At 38.3% G+C, this 23,251-nt stretch overlaps 1 protein-coding gene across 1 annotated transcript in view; it reads left to right on the forward strand.

Annotated features, from left to right (window-relative positions):
• The window catches only part of LOC141335333 (connector enhancer of kinase suppressor of ras 2), a 61,432-nt gene that overhangs the window by 6,693 nt on the left and 31,488 nt on the right, over positions 1–23,251 (forward strand). The window contains exons 2-7 of the mRNA XM_073840756.1: positions 13,135–13,298; positions 17,816–18,018; positions 18,348–18,435; positions 18,533–18,574; positions 19,920–20,039; positions 22,009–22,068. Of these exons, the coding sequence (XP_073696857.1) occupies positions 13,135–13,298; positions 17,816–18,018; positions 18,348–18,435; positions 18,533–18,574; positions 19,920–20,039; positions 22,009–22,068 (677 nt within the window). The remainder of the gene's footprint in view (positions 1–13,134; positions 13,299–17,815; positions 18,019–18,347; positions 18,436–18,532; positions 18,575–19,919; positions 20,040–22,008; positions 22,069–23,251) is intronic.

Genomic DNA, 23,251 nt, shown 5'->3' on the forward strand with positions numbered 1-23,251 from the left:
GTGATTCACCCCTTTAAACTTCACCTTTTCAGAATAACCTGCTATTACACTATACTCTGACTGTTTCTGCAGTATATATCATGCACATTTTCTGTAAGCATGGAAATCCCGGTTGAGCTGTAATACATTTGCCAAAATGTGCGTTATACAATAGAGCTCAGTGCCCTGGCCTGAATACTGTATCCCATAATGGAAAGTGTTCAACCTGACCTTTAATTTGCAGTGTGATAAATACATCAGAAGAAATATTGACTCATTTTTTTTCGAATCAGTATTTAATCAGACTGCCAAGAATTAATTATAAGATTGCATAAAAAAAAAAAAATTTTTTTTTTACGTATATTACAATGTGGTCATGTGTGAACAATATAGCATATTTCTGTTTGAAATGTTTTGCGATGCATAATGCATACATGCATTTTCAGTATACTAGTATTCTCTAACACTGCATTTTTCATATCCAAGAGATAATGCTTTAACACCTGTGGAATTACAAATTTAAGAATCTGTTAAAGATATGCTGATCCTATGTTCTGGCATAACATCGCATAAAAAAACTAAGGTGAAGTGCATTGTATTTGGCATTTGGTAAATGTGATGACATCAGACAAATCATTCTCTCAAGCAAAGTTTGTTGCAAGAGGCTTTTGTTTGTAATGGCTTTTGGTGCCTCAGCCCCAGTCTTTGAGTAGCTATGATGATTGGATTAGGATTGGTGTAAATGGGGCAAGGTGCTATACCTGAATACTTCACTTGTCACCTAGGTGCTTTGTCACCATTTCTAAGCACTGCCCCCTAAATGTATATAAACTACAATATATCACTGCCTTAGTTAGACTTTTGATGACTGCAGCGCCACACAGCGTGTTCTCAATAAAGAACTCTGCTGAAGAGACCCAAGAGTCTCCTGGTCTTCGCTTCTGAGTTTTCAACAGTTGAGTTTTACAGCTTCATTGCAATTTGACAAATCTATCTTTATCTGCTTACCCCCAGGTCATCCAAGATGTAGGTGACTTTGTTTCTTCAGTAGAACACAAATTAAGTTTTTAGACACAAACCGTCTGTCAGTCATATAATGGCAGTAAACGGGATCCACAGCTTTGAGAGTCAAAAAAAAAATACACAGACAAAACCAAAATAAACCCTGCGGCTCATGCCGATGCATTGAGGCCTTAACACACAAAACAATCGGTCTGTGCAAGAAACTGAAATATTTATATAATTTGTTACCTCTTATCCACCATAATCAGAGGGATCAGAGGTAAAAAAAATATATATATAAATAGTGTTCAGTTTCTTGCACAGAACCAATGTTTTGTGTGTTAAGAACTCATTGTATTGCCACAAGCTGCAGGGTCTAATTTAATTTTTTCTGTTTATGTTTTTTTACTCTTAAAGCCGTGGGACTGCCATTATATGACTGACAGACTGCAACAGTTTAAGTTAAAAATCTTTGTTTGTGTTCTACTGAAGAAACAAAGTCACCTACATCTTGGATGCCCTGGGGGTAAGCAGATAAACATCAAATTTTCATTTTTGGGTGAAATATTCCTTTAAGTCAGGAGTTCTCAACTCTGGCCCTCGAGGTCCATTTTCCTGCAGAGCTTAGCTCCAACCCTAATCAAACACACCTGAACAAGCTAATCAAGCTCTTCATCATTACTAGAAAGTTAAAGGCAGGTGAGTTTGATCAAGGTTGGAGGTAAACTCTGCAGGAAAGTGGACCTCGAGGGCCAGAGTTGAGAACCTCTGCTTTAAGTAATGTAGGGCACAGTTAAACCAGACCCATTCAATAAAAAAATCTGGACATTTGTGGCTTTTAGTTCTTATAGCTTTGAGGCCACGTATTTACGTTTTTTATTCATGTATTACTAGAAAATATATTCACATCTATGTATTTGGCAGATGCTTTTATCCAAAGTGACTTACATTGCATTCAAGGTACTGTACACGTTTTATCATTTCTTGCCTTCCCTGGAAATCAAAACCATGACCTTGGTGGTGCTACCACTGTATTCTACTGTATGAGCTACAGGACGGCTGAATATGAAATACAACTATACTCATCAAGCCTTTTCATTGGATTTTTAAGAACACAGCGGTTTTAATACAGACCGGATTTCGAAAAACTTAAATTCTAAATAGACAAATCTGGCTGTCTGAAGTGGACATGGGAATAAAAGTGAAGTCGAAGCCACAGAGGTCAGGCCAGTTTAAAAGATGAACTCCATTCAAAAATTGCTGATTAAAACACTGCAAAGGAACTTATTTGATGAATGCCTTCAGTTTAATAAACCCAAAACAAATTGACTGCATTGGTGGGGAAAGTGCTCTGCTCTTTCTAACCTTATCTGAACTGAGTGTTTTATCACTCATTACCTGCTCTTCCTGAAGCTTTCAAGGTCAGGTTCTCTCACTAATACAGAATGCTCCGGGCACTCATTTAAAATAATTTCAAATGGTGGATAACGTTTTATGAACCAAAAGAAAATTTATCTAAAATTATTCTTCACCACACATACATAGTCCTCACGACCTAGCAGCTTTCTATGGTTTTTAAATGTTTGGCCAGGGGCGATTTATAGGATTTGCTTTTATACTGTCAGCGTTTTCAGTTTGGCACAGAAAATAAAGTGATTTCTGTTGCTATTCATTTTGATGTGCTGGTGATTGTGTTACTGTCACTGCGTGTGTAATTTGTTTTTTTTCTTCAAAGAAATAAATTGTTACCATGGACCACAAAACCAGTCATAAGGGCCAGTAAAAAAAAAAAAAAGAGATTTATACATCACATCTGAATAAATAAGCTTTCCACTGATGTATGGTTTGTTGGAATAGGACAATATTTGGCCAAGAAACAACTATTTGAAAATCTGGAATCTGAGGGTGCAAAAAAAAAAAACTAAATATTAAGATCTTTAAAAGTGTCCAAATGAAGTTCTCAATGTAAATTACTAATCAAAAATTAGGTTTTGAAATATTTACGGTAAGACATTTACAAAATATCTTCACTGAACATATCTTTACTTAATATCCTAATGATTTCTGGCATAAAAGAAAAATCGATAATTTTGGCCCATACAATGTATTGTTGGCTATTGCTACAAATATACCTGTGCTACTTAAGACTTGTGGTCCAGGGTCACAATTAGTAATAGTTCACACACACTATTTTACTGAAAAACACTTCTGCTAAACTCGCATTCTACATACAGACCTGTTTCAAAGTGCACGCTTAGCACATAATCAGCATGTATTAATTTTGGTCTATATATAAACAGGGATAGTAATCAGGCTGCATATAAGCAGTGTGCCTCTGTAAAGATACATAATTTTACCTTTTTCCTGCTGAAATCAGCCTAAAATGCATTGTAAATGCACTAAAACTAATTATCTCCAAAATGTTTTGCAGTAAACCTGGTGTTTCTGAATGAATCTATGGTGTTGACAGAATTTCTTAAAGAGATAGTTCACCCATAAATGAAAATTCTGTCATATTACTCACCCCAATTGTCCTTCCAAACCCGTTAGACCTTTGTTCATCTTCGTTGTGGTACTGTCATAAACGCACATTGAAGACTGACAGGAAAGAGAATACATTGTTAAATAAAGTCATTATTTTTCTTTCTTTGCACACAAAAAGTATTCTCGTAGAACAACTCATGTCACATGGACTATTTGAACGATGTCATTACTACCTTTCTGGGCCTTGAACGTGGTCAGAAAGCTCTCAGATTTAATCAAAATGTCTTAATTTGTGTTCTGAAGATGAATGGAGTTCTTACAGGTTTGGAATGACATGAGGGTGAGTAATTAATGACAGAATTTTTATTTTTGGAAGAACTATCCCTTTAAGTGAATGATTCAGCGAGTCACTCATAATGACAGTTGCTTGCTTCTTTTCTGAATGAATCAGTGTATTTGCACGAATCAGATGAATGATTCACCGATTAAAATACAATATATATAATATACATTTACACACAAACTATCATTCAAAGTTTGCTTTTTAATGTTTTTGATGCTTAGACTGCATTTATTTAATCAGAATACCGTAAAAGACAGTAAAAACAGTAAGGTATTAAATTATAATAATCATTTATTCCTGTTATGGATGACTTTTTCATTCCTGTCACTGGAGTATTACATTATGTCTAATATGCTAATTTGGTGCTCAAGAAATATTTCTTATTATTATCACAGCTGAAAACAGTTGTGCTGCTTAATATTTGTGTGATATATTTCTTGAAAGAAAGTCCAAAAGAACAACATTTATTTGAAGTAGAAATCTTTGACTGGCACTGTAAATTGTGTTATTTGATCATTGATCCTAATTGAGATTGTAGTAGAGTGGGGCTGTATAGACAAATTTGTAATATTATGAAAGAAAAGACTAGAGAGCAAAGAGACAAGATTTGTGACATTTTTGGTCATGTGCGCACACTGGGATGATCAAAGGACTTGACAGTATTTCAAATACAGGTGGTGAACAGATTTTAAAAAATGATCACCAAGATGTCTGGTGTCCACAGTAGGGTGTATCAGAAGCTGAAACAGCAGCAGCTGGCCTTGGATTGGTTGGATGTTTGTGAGCATGTGTGTTTGAGTGAACGTTTGATCATTTTCTAAGGGGTTTCCTCACGATGACTCACCTCCCTCAGTGGGAGGGTCCTGATACATTTCCCTTTGTCAGCTGTTCTTAGATCAGCGTAGAGTAATGTGTTAGCGCAGATGTGAGATGGTGGGCTGTAAACCAGAAGAGTGGACTTGAAGAGATTATGCATGTGTGTGTGTTTCTGAAAGGAGGCTATACTCACAGAGAATTGAATGTAATTATGCATGGTAATTACCATTTTTTTCTATGATGAAGTACTCTCTCCAGCTCTAGCTTAATATGCAGAGACAACTACACTGCAAAAGGTGAAAATGGGCAGTTCATACATTGACAAGCTATTTCCGTCCCACTTTATATTAGGTGACCTTAACTACTATGTAATTACATTTAAATGAATCCTTTGGTACAATGCACTTATTGAGTACATACATGTTTGTTTATTTTGTACTTACATTAAAAAATAGCTGCATGTAATTAGATCAAATCAAGTTTTATTTAACTCAACTATTATTGTTTAAAAACTACTATATGGCTTGCTTATAATGAACCTAAAATAGGTTGTAAAAATCAGACACATCATTACTAGAGGCATCAGCAATATTCATAATACATAGCATTTATTAATAAGCAATTTAAGAAATGTTTATTATTTACTTACTGTTTATTCAACTTAAGATTTTTTAAAAGTTGCAAATAAAACATAATTATTGAGTATGTTTTACAAGAAAACAGTTTCAGTCTTTCTACTTCAGAATTTTGTGTTTAATTCAATGTGTTACTTGCTGTTTCTTTTTAATTATTTGTAAAATATACTAACAAATTCCGAGTGAAACTTATTCCTACATCTTTATTTTTCTCGGTTACTTTTGGCTGATAAAATCTGATGTAGTCAAATTGTATTTGAAGGTGACATATCATAAAAATCTGACTTTTTCCATATTTAAAGGATTAGTTCCAGAACAAAAATTGACAGATAATTTACTCAACCCCTTGTCATCCAAGATGTTCATATATTTCTCTCTTCAGTCATGAAGAAAGGAATTTTCTTAATATAGTGGACTTCTATGGTGCCCATGAATTTGAACATCCAAAAAGCAGTTTAATTTAAAATGCAGATGATTTTAAAGTTGGAGGAGAAAATCAAATGGGAGTTTTTCAACATACCCTAACTGTATTGAGCCGGAGTGCACAGAGTAAGCATGCGCATCGCAGAGCTAAACAAGATGAGCATTTGAGGTTAAAAAGTATATACATTTTTATTTTTATTTTTTTAGAAAATAACAGATCATTTCACTAGATAAGATGCTTATTTCTTGCATGGGATAGTTTAAAACCCTTCAAACTGCATTTTAGAAGTTCTAACCCGCGGGCACCATAGAGGTCCACTATATGTAGAAAATTCCTCAAATGGTTTCCTCAAAAAAACTAATTTCTTTACGACTGAAGAAAGAAAGACATGAACATCTTGGATGAAGAGTAAATTATCTGGAATTTTTTATTCTAGAAGTGATCCAATCATTCAAGTGCTATAATCGGGCCCCGGTGCATCTATCAACCTAGAAAACATGAAAAAGGACCTTTGTTTTGGTAAACCTTTCTCTGCAAGAATGTAAAAACACAAGCCATTCAGATTTCGCTCCTCTGGTGATGTGGAAAGGGGATATTTTTATAATATTACCGCACCTTAATCCACACGTTTCCACCCCCATTTTGTTTTTCGCAAGCAACAACGGTGTACCAGTTCTAACAACATGTCAAATGTTTGAGGAAAGCATGCTAACTCTTGTTGGCTGCACAGATGAGCACAGAACACTATTTAGAGTCCCAGCCTCAGAGGAGACAAGAGAGCAGTGGATTTATTGATATATTTACTGTATATTACACTGCTGCCACACATATCTAATATAAACATGTGATTTCTTTCTTTCTAAGCTGTTCACCTTCACAGACATAACCGACTGTTTTTGTAAATTGTGTGTTAAACATAAACTTATTTGTTTATTTGACAGTTTAAGGGCTATAAGACATGAAAGAGAACAAAGGGTCTGTTCAAACTTGTCATGTTTGGTTCGATTAAAACAAACTCTGGTGCGATTGCTCTGTTAGTGCGGTTCATTTGAGTAAGTGTGAACGCTGCCATCCGAACCCTGGTGCGCACCAAACAAGCACTTCCAAACCAACACTTCCAAACTAATTCTGGTGCAGTTTGAATAAAATATGAATGCAACATGGACCAAATACTTATAAATGAACCAAAAACAGGAAGTAATGAAGATGTGATGCTATACGACATGATTTCATGAAGGGAACAAGCGGTGTATCCAAAACAAAATGAGCAAAGGGCAAACATGGAGCAATGAGGAGGTAAAGTGCCTTTTATGAGGTCTTCGTAAGTTTGCAGGTCGGCTCTAAACAATCCCAGCCGAGGAAGACAATGTATATACTTTTTAACTTCAAACACTAGTCTTGGTCTAGTTATGTGTCAGCTGTGTGTATTCCTGTTTATGACAGTTAGGGTATGCCGAAAAACTCCCATCTCATTTTCTCCTCCAACTTCAAAATCAACATTGCAGTTTCTACATCCTACATGACCTTTTTTGTAAAGGGTGTTTGCATGTTCACTTTGTAAACACTGGGTCAGTACTTTTACAGCGATGTAGGATGATTTTGAAGTTGGGGGAAAAAATGAGATGTCACGTTTCTCAAGGAGAGGTCTGGGTCCAAAATGCAGGTAAAAGGTTTTTAATGAATATAACAAACAAATAAACAAACAAAAAGGCCAACACGGCACAAACTAAGAACTCGAACACAAAATAAACAAAATCCAGAACATAATCAAAAGTCAGGGAGTCTCAGAACCAAGAAAACAAACATGACAGGAGACAATGCAGAACTGAAATCAGAATGAGCAGTGGAGATACTTATAGTCCTAATGGTGACCAGGTGTGGGTGATAGGTGCTGATGACAAGGACACGTGAACAATCAAGGGAGTGCAGTGTGGGACGGCGACCTCAGGTGGCTGAAGGAAAATCCACAGCCCCGATCATGACATTACCTCCCCTCAAGGGAACGGCTTCCAGACGTTCCCAAACAAAATAATCTGGAGGGAGGAGGAACTGGGGAAGGTGAATCAGGGGGAGGGATGGCGGGCCAGGCCCGTGTAGCGGGGTCCCGCGAGCATGCCTTGCCGCCAGCGGAGCCTCAGCCGACGTCGTCGCCTCAGGCCAGGAGATAGCGGACGTCGCCGCGTCAGGCACGGAGTTAGCGGGCGTCGTCGCCTCAGGCACGGAGATAGTGGACGTTGCCGCCTCAGACACGGAGATAGCGGACGTTGGCGCCTCAGGCAGGGAGATAGCGGACGTTGCCGCCTCAGGCACGGAGATAGCGGACGTTGCCGCCTCAGGCACGGAGATAGTGGACGTTGGCGCCTCAGGCAGGGAAATAGCGGACGTTGGCGCCTCAGGCAGGGAGATAGCGGACGTTGGCGCCTCAGACACGGAGATAGCGGACGTTGGCGCCTCAGACACGGAGATAGCGGATGTTGGCGCCTCAGACACGGAGATAGCGGACGTTGGCGCCTCAGGCAGGGAGATAGCGGACGTTGCCGCCTCAGGCACGGAGATAGCGGACGTTGCCGCCTCAGGCACGGAGATAGCGGACGTTGGCGCCTCAGGCAGGGAGATAGCGGACGTTGCCGCCTCAGGCAGGGAGATAGCGAACGTTGCCGCCTCAGGCACGGAAATAGCGGACGTTGCCGCCTCAGGCACGGAGATAGCGGACGTTGCCGCCTCAGGCACGGAGATAGCGGATGTTGCCGCCTCAGGCACGGAGATAGCGGATGTTGGCGCCTCAGACACGGAGATAGCGGACGTTGCCGCCTCAGGCAGGGAGATAGCGAACGTTGCCGCCTCAGGCACGGAAATAGCGGACGTTGCCGCCTCAGGCACGGAGATAGCGGACGTTGCCGCCTCAGGCACGGAGATAGCGGATGTTGCCGCCTCAGGCACGGAGATAGCGGACGTTGCCGCCTCAGGCACGGAGATAGCGGACGTTGGCGCCTCAGGCAGGGAGATAGCGGACGTTGGCGCCTCAGGCAGGGAGATAGCGGACGTTGGCGCCTCAGGCAGGGAGATAGCGAACGTTGCCGCCTCAGGCACGGAGATAGCGGACGTTGCCGCCTCAGACACGGAGATAGCGGACGTTGCCGCCTCGGGCAGGGAGATAGCGGGCGTTGTCGCCTCAGACACGGAGATAGCGGCCGTCGTTCTCTCAGGCACGGAGATAGTGGTTGTCGCCACCTCCCCGCGAAAGAGTGATTCCACCCCCTCCGCAAAGCCGGGGCGCCTCCTCGCAGTCTCGGCACTGCGGACGTCCACCGCCGCCAGGCAGGCGTAAATAAACCTGAATCTAGCGGCCGATGCCGCCTCGAATGACATCCCGGCAGTGTCAGGAACAGAGTGGGTGGTTGCCGCCCCCAAACGTGTGTCCGCCGCCTCTTCAAAAAAAATCCTCCCCGCTGGACCCATCAGTGAGTTCTGCATTCTGTCACGTTTCTCAAGGAGAGGTCTGGGTCCAAAATGCAGGTAAAAGGTTTTTAATGAATATAACAAACAAATAAACAAACAAAAAGGCCAACACGGCACAAACTAAGAACTCGAACACAAAATAAACAAAATCCAGAACATAATCAAAAGTCAGGGAGTCTCAGAACCAAGAAAACAAACATGACAGGAGACAATGCAGAACTGAAATCAGAATGAGCAGTGGAGATACTTATAGTCCTAATGGTGACCAGGTGTGGGTGATAGGTGCTGATGACAAGGACACGTGAACAATCAAGGGAGTGCAGTGTGGGACGGCGACCTCAGGTGGCTGAAGGAAAATCCACAGCCCCGATCATGACATGAGATGGTAGTTTTTTGACATACCCTAACTGTCATAAACAGGAATACACACAGTTCATGCAAAGCTAGACCAAGACGATCGTTTGCAGTTAAAAAGTATATAAATTTTAATTCTTTTTAGAAAATAACCAATCATTTCACTAGATAAGACAGTTCTTCCTTGACTGGGATCGTTTAGAGCCATTTGAAGCGGCATTTAAACTGCATTTTGGAAGTTTAAACTCGGGGCACCATAGTAAATTTCTAAAATGTTTTCCTCAAAAAAACATAATTTCTTTACACCTAAAGAAAGTAAGACATGAACCTCTTGGATGACAAGGGGGTGAGTACATTTTCTGTAAATTTTAGTTCCAGAAGTGAACTACTCCTTTAAGTTGAACGCACCTTTTCTTTTTGTTTGAAGTGTTCGGTGAGTTCCGTCACAAAATATACGTCATTCAACCCGACCAATCTTTAGGTTTGGTATCATTAGGTCAAAAATGCCAGTGTGAACGCTAAGCGGACCAAGACCAAATGTATCATTTTCCTTTTTAGTCCGTACCAAATTAACCAAACGAACCAAAGTGTGAACACACCCTTAGTTTAGTACTTACATGTGTGACAACCACGTCGATGTGTGCGCTCAGACAACAGTATATTATAAGTTTACACTGAAGTCTTTAAAATTAATGATTTCAGCACAATAGACATGATAATCAAAACCAAACATATATGTTTTGGCAGAGTATTTGAGACACCAGCTGTAAAGACACAACTCTATTCTGGAAAAGGGGGTGGGGAGCATCAGCTCATTTACATTTAAAGAGGCATGCATTAAAACAGCACATTTCTGCTTTCACTCAAAGGCCGCATTCACTGCGTGGTTCAAGTGACCGATTTTTTCCTCCCAAGTGGCACAGATCAAATACGGCCCATGACCGTGTAAGCAGGAAAAAATGACATGGATTCAGATATTCTCAGATCGGTTTCAGGCCTTATTCATATGTGGAAAAGCTCACCATCGAGTATTTATATCATATTCCGGTAATGAATTCTGAACAACAATAATCTGGGGCAGTCCATGTGAAAGGGGTACAAAGAAAGATATGATAAAAAAAGAAAATACAGTAGTTTACTTTACTATTTACAGTACTATAGTGGCTAAATTGTGATTTTTTTTACAGTAATGATTTGACTACTGTGATTTCAACTGTAATGTTTGGACTACTGTGATTTTTACGGTCTTACTGTAAACTTTACAGTATTCTACTGTAAAAATCGTATACAGTAATGTTACTGTGAAATCTACAGTAAATAACTGTAGATTTCACAGCCATTTTTTACAGTGAATCACTGATGAACACATTTGGTTTTAATGAGTAAAAAAAAAAACAGAAGATGTGACATGCTTAACAAATATCGACCACCTGATTCTTCCACTCACAAGCTTTCAGTGGAGCTGCCTTCATAATCACAGTCCTACTGCATTAAGAACGTTTCTATATGAATTCCATGTCATTATACTACAAGGCCGTTGAATGCTTGAATCTGATTCGCTGACGAACATTCTAATGGTGTGCATAATTTTCAGGGAAACGCACAGCGAACGTATTTCCAGGCAGCTCTTGACTGCATTACGTCTATATCACTTCGCCACATGATTTCCGTTAATTTAAAGGTCCTTACAGCCCAAAACAGCAAAATAACCAAAACCCACAACAACACTGTCCAAACAAATAAATACAGTAAACAATAGGATAAAAATGGCAGATTATTTCCATGTTTTAGCCACAACATTGTTTTATTATGTATGGAAAGCACATACTCTATTTCTCCCACTTACAGACGCACACACATACAGTTTGCACATACGTTAGTATACGCAGTAATGTTGTTAACGCTGTTCTGACGATTAACAACTTAAAAACTACGTAACATTTCTCACAAGCGAGGTAACAACAGTGGTTTTGAAGAAAATGAGCTTAAAGTTTCACTATTAGTAGAGACGATGCTGCCGATCACTTTTGAGAGACGCACAGACTTGAGAGAGGTAATTCACCAGCTTAATCGCTCTCTCCCTCTCTCTTTCTATCTGTCTGTCAGTCTGTCTAGACTTCATTATTAACTGCATTAGTTTGCTATCAATGGCTCAAGTGTCATTACTAGGTCTAAAAGGACGTTTTGGAATTAGCAACGAAGGCGTTGAGTAAGCTGCATAAGAAATTAATCCTACTCACAATAGCGGTTTAAGGACAAAAAACAGACGAATGTCTTGAAATATATAATCTGATTGATGTCTTGATGTGTAGTAACTGTAGTATAAGTGGAATAATTGACTTCGGTCCGTTGAATTCTGCGAAAATAATGCACACCCGAGGTGTAATCACCACCTTATTGTCTAAGAATTCAATGGCCCGTCGTCAATTATTCCTTACACAAATTAAACTCATTGTACGTCGTCCAAAAAATTGTATAGTCACAAAATCGGAATTGGACATCAAGACTTGCAGTATAATGCGGCCAAAATAAGCATTTTCAAAATGTTACAATAAATGATCTGTGGGGTATTTTGTGCTGAAACTTCACAGACACATTCACATAATAGGTCTTCTTTAAATAATATTTAATACACAAATATGTAATATATACTAATAGTAAGAGTTTGGGGCAGGGATATCTGTTCATCCAGCCAATGGCAAACAGGGGGAGTTCTCAAGAAACCATTTGCAAAGATTCATCATTTTTGCAATTCCGTTTGGTGACACAAGTGGTGCTTAAATCACACACTTTTCCTTCAGCTGTTAAGAAATCTTGTGCGTGAAATGTGTTTATAAGTTTGTAGTGTATGTGTGTGCCTTTCCAGTATGGATGTGTGTATGTGTGTGTCGGACTGTAGGAAATGGAGGCCTTTATCATTCCCCGTGCAGGCTTACCTCCCCGTCTCTAAGCAACGGTTGCCAAGCAGCCCGTATAGCTGGAGCAGAACGGGAGAATGAAGAGAATGAGCACGAGAGAGAGTCTGTTTAGCTGAAGGACATCCTACACACACACATATATACACATACACATACACACACACACACACACACACACACACACACACACACACACACACACACACACACACGTCGGAAAAAATAACACACTAAGGCTATCTTGTGTGTGCATGTGAGACCACAGAGCTGGTTATGAAGGACACTGAGTGTGTGTGTATCTGCAAGTGCAGAATGTTCCATCTGAAGAGTCTCTCAGCTAGCATCATCCTCTGAGAGAACGTGTGTGTGTGTGTGTGTGTGTGTGTGTGAGAGAGAAAGAGAGAGAGAGAGAGAGAGAGAGAAATGCAGGTGTGTGTCTCGTTCTGAGAGACGTGTCAGTAATCGCTAAGTGGTTTTTCGTCTTTTTTTAGGATAAAGCACAAACTGTTATAGAAATTAGCCACTTGACATCATTTGTGGGTTTACAGTGTGTTTATGCATCGCGTTCGGTGTGTGTGAGTGTTGTGTATTAATCATCTTTATGACAGCTCTCTGTATGGAGAGGAGCCACGTTACACTGGGTCACGTTTTAAGTTTATTACATGACATAAATGAATTGATCACATGGTTTTGTTGCACTTTTCTCTCTCTCTCTCTCAGGGTTGGATGACTGTTTGCTGCAGTATATGAGGACATTCGAGAGAGAGCAGATAACCGGAGAGCAGCTGCTTCACATCACCCATCAGGAGCTGGAAGAGCTTGGCGTGACCCGCATCGGACACCAGGAGCTCATTCTGGAGGCTGTGGACTTACTCTGCGCACTGGTGTGTGTGCGTGTGTGTGTGTATGAGTGTAAAAGAGACCGGCTGTGATAATGATGTGTTTGTTTTGTATTAATGACACAACAGACATTTTAATCAAACTCCGCTTAACACTGAATGATTAGCACCCAGCGGGAATCTCCCAACCAGTACACAAAAAGAGGAGGGGGTGTGTGGAGGGAAGGGAAGATGCGTCTTAGTTTTGATTGGCTACTGGAGGAATTCATGCATCACAGAGAGAGAGAAGGAGGAGTTAAATTGAACTAGTTAACATCCTCACAGCTGTCCATGCAAATTCTCAGAAGCAGAATGCAGGTTTATTACTATAGAGGCATTTCGGGTTAAACAATAACAAGTGGACAGCAATAAAAACTAATGTAAATGGGGTCCAAAACAATTAGAGGTCTGATCGTAGATGATAGCGATAGCTACTCAGTCATGGTCAAAGTTTAATGTGTGCAGTGTGGAGCAAAACCGCAAACAGAAGTGATTGTTGACATTAACTCGTTCCACTGCCAGCAGTGTTGTTTTTGACAACCATTTTAGATTTAGTCTTAGTCTTAGTCTTTTGGACTAAAATGCTTCTTAGTTTTAGTCAAATTTTAGTCACTTCTATATGTGATAGTTTTAGTCCAATTTTAGTTGACGAAAAGTCAAAAAGGTTTTAGTCTAGTTTTAGTCAAAAAAAGGGAAAAAAGTAGTCTTTTAACAAATTAATGTAGGTCAGTAAGTATTTTGCTGTTGGGTAGTGTCACTTATAAGTTCTGAAAATAGCAGATCTATAGTTCAACACAATGTGAGCCTCCGGATCAACTATTTTCACCAATAATTACAATAATGAAGGAATGTTTTAGAACATAAAAGACAAACAAGGATGGAATGCTAAAACGGCTTGCCATACTAGTATAGCAAAGAGTATTTAATGCTAAAACGGCTTGCCATAGCGTCAGATACTTTTTAAGTTTTAATTGGCATGCACAATAAGCAGAAATGTCATGCATTTTAAACGTCTGACGGACCACCCACTAAGATTTTCGTCTATTCTCGTCTCGTCAATGAAAACTCACACACGTCTCGTCATGTTTTAGTCATCAACAAGCCATTTTTATCTCGTCATCGTCTTGTTATCGTCATGAAAAAAAGTGGCGTAAACACTTTAAAAACGAAAACAACACTGACTGCCAGCAATTTTTACTAAAATATCACTAAAAATCCCAGAATATTTTGTTATATAAATATCTGAACATGCAATACAGAAAAATAAAGAACTGAGCTTTTACTTTTATTTTAGCTTCAAGCATTTTTTTATTAACACTTGAATGTAGGTAGGTTTAATAAAAAAGCAACATTTTAAGCAAAAAGCGGAGAAACGTTTTTATCAAATACTACATCTGGATCATATTCAGTATAATAATCAGAGCAAAAATGCTGTAGATCACTTCCATCAGCAATCACAAAGCTTGCACAGTCCTTTACCACTTCCTGGATCAACATTTCACTCTGCAACATTATGTAGTTTTCATTTATATGCTGTTTATTGTTGATGATCGCATTCTTTTTCATATGCATCTGCTTACACATGGGGGATCGCTCATTTCTGCATCTTCCTCATCTGTGTTTTTTATTGGGAGATTCTGGACTCATTCAGGAGATGTGTAACAGTGCCCCAGAGTGTATAAAACACAATGCTATCTCACGACCAATTTGTAAGTTTTTTTCACGAGGTGGCTAATTTGCACAAATTCGTTCAACCACATTTAATTTTGTACATTTTCTGAGGGGTAGGTTTAGGGGAAGTCATTCATACAAATTCCTATGAATTTGCTACCTCGTAAAATACGTAAAATTTTTCACAAAACATACAAATTCAAGCCAGGTGGTACGAATTTGTATGAATTAGGTACCTTGTATGAATTTGCAGTGAGATCAGGTTGGAAAATGTGGAAACCAAGAAAATTCTGTGTTTGGCGGGGAGAGAATTATTATTTTTTTACTATTTTTAAATTATCTTTCAAAAAGTGTATATATTAGTTTTTAATTTTAGTTAAAAGCTTTCTAACCCTGCACAGACAGCAACATAACTGACATGTTAAAGGCCCAGAAAGGTAGTAAATATGTTGTTAAAATAGTTAATTAGTGGTTCATCCTTAATTTTATGATGCTAAAAGAGTACTTTTTGTGCAGAGTCACATACGTTGTGGTACTCTCGTGAACGTGTGTTGAAGACTGAGGCTGAGAATTTGTTGATTATAGACGTTATTTTTATTTTCTCTTCGCACACAAAAAAGATTCTTGTAGCTTCATAAAGAGACCACTGATGTCTCATGGACTATTTATACAATGTCCTTACTACCTTTCTGGGCCTTGAATGTGGTAGTTCTTGGGTTTCATTAAAAATATCTTAATTTGTGTTCTGAAGATTCTGAAGGTCTTGTGGATTTGGAACAACATAAGAATGAGTAATTAATGACTTAATGAATTTTAATTTCTGGGTTAACTATCCCTTTAAAACAAAATACCATTTGGAAAAAGTACATACCTCACAAGACCTAACGGAAATTTCAGCATGCTTGATATTAACATGCAGTGACACAGACCATGTGAGGCACATCCAAAGTTCATTAAATAAAAGTTCAGCTTAAAACTTCTACTTAATTTTTCAGCAGTCTACACAATACAAAATAAAAAATACATTATAGAATCATTATAGAGTATGTTATTGGGTTTCAGAACAGAATTAACAAACAAAAACATTTAACAGTAGAAGTAAAGCAACACACAGCCTCTCTGAAGCACCATCCCAAAGCCTTTTTCTCCTTATAAATGTTGCATTGAACCTTTCTTAAAACAAGAGTCACCTGTCACCAGATCAGTCCTAAATCCTCACAGGATTCTGCTGACCTTCCAGGGTTTGTTCTTTTAAAATCTTTTTCTTTGCTTTGGGTCTCTGCCATTTTTTTTTTTTTTTTTGGACACAGCTACCTGAAAACGTATTTAGATTCTAAAGATGCTTTTAAGAAGGTGTCATGAACAACCTCAAAGATCTTACTGTTGAACCTATTTATATAAGGATCTATTTATAATATTGGTTGGAACATTGAATGGGTGTCTGCATATTAATATGCATCGCGGCTCTAATTTATGCAGCGATTGTGGCGCTAGATAAGAGAACAACAGTCACGACTGTAGAAAATGACACATCAGTGCGGTAGGTACCAACAAACACCATATAAAGGACAAATATTAATCGGAAAACCCCTCCTATCTATAAATGAGATGTTGGATCCATCTGATTAATACTATAAACAAACCCAAAGGAAATGTGAGAAAATCTTCAGTTTGTTACTGAAAGCTTCGAAACAGTCAATTGTGAATCAGAATGGTCCGGTGATTGAACTATTCAGCCGATCGATTCACAGAAATGATGGGTTTTCCAGTTTCACAGTCTCCAAGCAGCAGTTCTGAGAAAATGACATTTATTCTGAGTTATGCCTTTGCCAGATATGAATGGAGACTTGATTGTGTGCTTTATTTCATTTCACAGTGTAGACAGTGTTTTATTTCTGAGTAACTTTGTTAGTGTGCAGTGATGACCCTCTAAACATGCTGTGAGAATGCATCTTGATAGGTTTTTCTTCTGCTTACACTTACACAGTGTTGCTTTTATGTCTCAGAATGATAAAATCAGCCATAAGATTGACTGCTTTGCTTCGGTTTACTCACTTGGACTTTCTTAGACAAAACTGATACTGGATTTTGTAGTAAAAAAAGAACATTTTAAAACAATAAATCTATCATGCTTTGTCAGACATACACTAAGGTTTGGGTTCTGTAAGATTTTTTTTAATGTTGTGTATAAGAAGTTTTAATACTCACCAACACTCTTATGAATAAAAGTGCTTTGAAGGGTTCTTCAAGCGATGCCATAGAAGAACCATTTTTGGTTCCACAAAGAACCATTTAGTCAAAGGTTCTTTAGAGAACCATCTCTTTCTTACCCTTTTTTAATCTGAAGAACCTTTTGTGAAACAGAACGGTTCTTCAGATGTTAAAGGTTCTGCATGGAACCATTAAGACAAAAAAGGTTCTTCTATGGCATCGTGAAGCACCTTTATTTTTAAGAGTGAAGGCTGCATTCATTTGATCAAAATACAGTAAAAAATGTAATATTGTGAAATATTATCATTTCAAATACTAATGAATTTCATAATGTAATTTATTTCTGTTATACTCCAGCCTTTAGTGTCACATGATCCTTTAGAAATAATTTTAATATGCTGATTTGGTGCTCAAGAAACAATTCTTTTTTTATCATCATATTAAAAACAGTTGTGCTGCTTTATATTTTTTTTATTTTCAGCATTTAGAAAGTTTAAAAGAACAGCACTTATCTGAAATATAAATCTTTTGTAACAATGGAAAAGTCTTACTGTCACTTTTGCTTAATTTGATGCATGCTTGCTGAATACAGACCTCAAATAAATGGATATTTTTAAACTTTTTTTTTTCTCCTGCTGCAGAACTATGGTCTCGAGACAGAAAATTTGCGGACTTTGTCGCACAAACTCAATGCATCCGCTAAGAATCTGCAAAACTTCATCACGGGCCGCCGCCGTGGGGGCCATTATGATGGACGGGTGTCACGACGCCTTCCGAACGACTTCCTGACTTCAGTCGTTGACCTCATCGGAGCAGCTAAAAATCTACTAGCCTGGTTGGACAGGTACTCAAACAGATCTAAACAGGGCATGAACTCACCTGGGCTGAACAGAATAAACCCGAAAGTCATATAATATCAATAATTAATGGGACTGAAATCACATTTGATTGGACTGAATCAAAAGTGAGTTAAATAACCTGAATTAGCTGTCTAAAATAACATTTTTGTATAGTGGATACTCTCCAGGTTTTGAGTCCAGCCCAGGTCATGTCATGTTTAAAATGTGAAAAAAGAGAAAAATGTAGCTCTAGTTGATTATATGGAATAGCACTAGTTGTTTGTCCACTGTAATGCCCTCATCTCTCTGTGTATGTGTTTTGCTTTGTTTGCAGGTCTCCATTTGTCAGTGTTTCTGAGTACTCAGTGCTGAAGAACAACATTGTTCAGCTCTGTCTAGAGCTAACCACCATAGTACAGCAGGTGTGTGTGCGTGTGAGTGTTTTGGTATTCAACACACACACAAACAGCACAAGCCTTTATTATTATTTTAATGTACGTCTTTCTCTTTTCCTCTCAGGATTGCACAGTGTATGAAACTGAGAATAAGATTCTACACGTGGTGAGTGTTTCTCAAGCCACACACACTTCCTTTTCACACACGCAAACTTCTGCACTTACACTGTACAATTTTTTTTTTCTGTACAGTTGCTTTGCAACGATTTGTTTTGTGAAAAGCGCTATACAAACAAACTTGAATTGAATTGAACACTTGTAAGGACCTCTAATAAATGGTTAGTTCACCCAAAAATAAAATTGTGTCATTATTTACTAACCATTATGTCCTTTGTTCATCTTCGAAACACAAATTAAGTTATTTGTAATCAAATTCTAGAGCTTTCTGACCCGGCATGGACAGGTAGTAAGGACAACGTTAAAACAGTCCATGTGACATCAGTGGTTAACCAATATGTTATGAAGCTACGAGAATACTGTTTGTGCGCAAAGAAAACAAAAAGGACTTTATTCAACAATTTCTTCTCTTTTCTTCCATGTTAATCAAGGCATGTTCATAAGAGTATCAGATAAAAGAAGAAATTGGTGAACAAAGTCGTTATTTTTGTTTTCTAGTGCACAAGCACTATTCTCATAGCTTCATAACATTATAGTTGAACCACAGATATCTCATGAACTATTTTATTGATGTCCTTACTACCTTTCTGGGCCGTTTGAACATTTTAACGGGTCAGAAAGTGCTCAGATTTCATCAAAAATATCTTAATTTGTGTTCCGATGATGAACGGAGGTCTTTGGTTTAGAACACGAGATCGTGACTAATTAATGACAATTTACAATAGTTGTGAAGTCTTTCACAAGTGTAGTGAACAAGCACACACTCATACTTTTCTAACTCACGCACAGTGAAGTATATTTCAAGTTAAACGTGATTGTGGACTCACATGTATCTGGCCTGCTCTGAAGCAAAAATCTGTTATGTGTGTGTGTGTGTGTGTGTGTGTGTGTGTGTGTGTGTGTGTGTGTGTGTGTGTGCGCGCATGCGTGTGTGTTTAGCCTAAGGTTGGATATCTTGAATAATGCAGATTGTGAATTTTTCTCCCTTCAGGATCACTGCCTGTAGAACAGACAGAGAGGGAGGGAGGGAAGGATAGATGGATGGAGACAAATAGAGAGAAAAAGATAAAGGAAAGAATATAGCATGAATAAAATCTATATATAGCATATGACTTATTAACAGCGATTCATTATACATTACGGGTATATTTCATGATTCTGAATGCCTTTCATGTGAATGGTTTGGACTGTTGCAGGGTTGCCAGAGTTCACTGTTCTCTCCCGGTTCAACAGCTATAATTAGACTGAGAGATTTACTATGGAACTGCAAACATGGACTGACGTCTCTGTCTGTCTCTCTCTTATTGTCTTTCTCTCTTTATCTCTATTTGCAGTGTAAGACTCTATCAGGTATCTGTGAGCACATTATTTCATTGTCGTCCGATTCGTTGGTGTCACAGTCTGCCCACCTAGAGGTTGTCCATCTGACGAACGTTATGCCTAGCGAGGGCCTGGTGAGTAAAAAAAACAGCAATGTCTGTATCATAATCAACATAAATATGAAAATGTGCATGCAGATTGATTATAATGCATAAATGCAGAGGCAACTATAAGACTATTTGTAGATATATTCTGCCTCAAAGCCGAGCATTTGATATTATGGCATGTCATGCATTTAAAGGGATAGTTCACTCAAAAATGAAAATTCTGTCATTAATTACTCACACACTCATGTCGCTCCAAACCTATAAGACCTTTGTTTATCTTGTGAACACAAATTAAGATATTTTTGATTAAAGCAACACTAAGTAACTTTTCCCTCAACGCTCCCTCTACAGGTTGGAAGCGGAATTGTCAACACTAAAGAGTTGTTTTTACCTTAAAATAATGTTTCCGAACTCATGTCAGTGGTTCATCAACTCATAACAGGGTGAAACGGCACTTTCGTATTCGCTTTGCGACCCTCTATCGGCCATAACAGCACTATGTAAGTTTGGGTCGTCGGGTCGCGGTTTTGTAGTTCAAATGAGACTACAAATGCGACTTGCTTTACGGCAGGCTTCACAAAAGGTTTTCATACTTTTATAAAGTCATACACCATACTCTACCTTGTCACTGGACATCGTTATTTCCAAAGCCGGTCCTGGATAGCCTCCAAACAAATAACGTGCATGTGACACGACGGTAGGCTAAATTATTTACGACAGCGGTAATGGACAATTCCGCTTCCAACCTGTAGAGGGAGCATTGAGGGAAAAGTTACTTAGTGTTGCTTTAAATCTGAGTGCTTTCTGACCCTGCATAGACAGCAACGCAACTGACACACTCAAGGCCCAGAAAGGTAGTAAAGATATCATTAAAATAGTCCACGTGACATTAGTGGTTCAACCTTAATTGTATAAAGCTATGAGAATACTTTATGTGCGCAAAGAAAACAAAAACAATGACTTTATTTAACAATTTCTTCTCTCCCGTGTCAGTCGACACACATTCAGAAGAGTACCATGATGTATGCGTGTGGTGCTGTTGACACTGGAGCCAAATTCTGGCATAGAACAGGAGGATATCAAAGACTGACATGGAAAAGAAGAAATTGTAGCACAAAGTAGTTATTTTTGTTTTCTTTGCACACAAACAGTATTCTCGTAGCTTCATAACATTACGGTTGAACAACTGATTTCACATGGACTATTTTAAGGATGTCCTTATTACCTTTCTGGCCCTTGAATGTGGTAGTTACGCTGCTGTCTATGCAGTGTCAGAAAAGTCTCAGATTTAATAAAAAATAACTTAATATGTGTCCCAAAGATGAATGAAGGTCTGGACAGGTTTGGAACAACATGACGGTGAGTAATTATTGACAGAATTAATTTTTTTGGGTGAACTATCCCTTTAAGTTGGAAACATAACATGAAAGTAGCATAAATTCCCAAGTACCCAAATAACTACATCTGAATTCAAAATGATGAAAATATATGGTGCATAAATATATTTTGGTATTTAACAGCAGTTTTTAGTTTACAAAAAGCAAACCCTGAAAATTTCTTGATTACTTTACTCTCGTCTTCAAGCTGTTCTGTACATTGTGCCTCCAAAATGATTCAAATCCAGGATGTAAAATTAATAATGTGCTAAATCATTCTTTTCCATTCACTACAGGGTTGCACTGGTCTCCATATATAGATTATAGACATATTATTTATTATATATTTACATTGACCATTGGTTATTCATGTGCTTGGAACTTGTAATTATGGTATTCAAGGACAAATTAACAACACCGACTTAACCAATGGTGTGAGTTTGGAATAGGACTATCTGTTTATATGACCAATAGCAGATGGGGAAACCTGTTTGAACACAATCACTGTTTTTGCAGTCCATTTAGTGACAGAAATTACACACTTAATCACCTTTTGAAAAGTTATGTACTATATCATTGATTGATTTGATGATCGACAACACTCTCTTTCTGTTTTTTAGGGCATGTACATCAAGTCTACATATGATGGTCTTCATGTGATCACTGGAACCACAGAGAATGTGAGTTCAGAGCTGGATTTATTTTTTACCTGTCTCATAGTGAGCTTCCGAATAAATGTTTGAGAGATCTTGTTCACATAAATTCCACCAATCCAAGCCGTGAAATTAGAAACAGCTGCATGCATCACTTCTTCGCACAATTTTTGGAAAAAGCCCACCTGGGAATGCCAATATTGTCATTCGTACTTGCTCTTTTGCATGGCATTAGACTACAACTGTCTACTTTTTTCAGGTTTGTCTTAGAGGTTTAGGGTTCACAGATCTCACAGTAAATCAGAAGATTTGGTGTAAAATGCATAAAATATCCGGTTTACCTGAACGATAGCACTGACACAAGTGTCGTAAAGGGTTTTTACCTAGTATTTACACTGTTTTATGGTTGCTTTTGTTGTTTGGTTCTTTATAAACCGTGGCTGAGTGAACTGTACTTGAGGACTGCTGAGTAAACTTAAAATAATTAAATAGTAATTCTAGATTCTAAATTTTACATTTAAATTTTACTTATTTAATTTGCTAATTTAACACAGGGTTAGTTGTAACATTGTCAGTTTGAGCTGTGCTGATGTCATCAATATCATACACTCCGTTAATGTTACAGGAGAAGTGGCATGTGAATGTGAGCAACATTGTAGATTTTTTGACCAAAATTTTTTTCCATTAGGTTATTTTTTGCCTAGCAGACATTGTGTTGTAGATACAATTATTTCACTTACATAACTTAAACTAGCTGTTTCTCTAGTTTGATTTGATACTTTGCATTCATGCTAACTTTAAACCCACGTGCTAAAACAGTTTGCTACGTTATGGCTGTCTGGGGTGGGGATAGTTGTAACCATTCATTAAAAATGTTACAACCAATTCCTTATGATGATTCCAATAGGTCCAATTATCCAATCACATCCTCTACTGAGGTAAAGTCATGTGAGGTTTTTGTTGCCATATCAGTTTAAACTTCTGATAATACTTTCTAAACACAAACATCCGAAGCATGCGCACAGAAAGCGGCAGTCACACAGCATGAGTACAAAGTAGGGCTGTGCAATTAATCACAATCGCAAAAAAATCGCGATTTAAGCACATGCGATTTCTACGGAGCCCCTTACGTTACCTGTAGAAGAAAAATAATTAATCCGTGGGGACGGTTTTGCAATTCGTTCCCTCAGTTTATAAACCGTACTCACGA

Source organism: Garra rufa, chromosome 5, assembly GCF_049309525.1.
Source record: "Garra rufa chromosome 5, GarRuf1.0, whole genome shotgun sequence".
Taxonomy (NCBI): domain Eukaryota; kingdom Metazoa; phylum Chordata; class Actinopteri; order Cypriniformes; family Cyprinidae; genus Garra; species Garra rufa.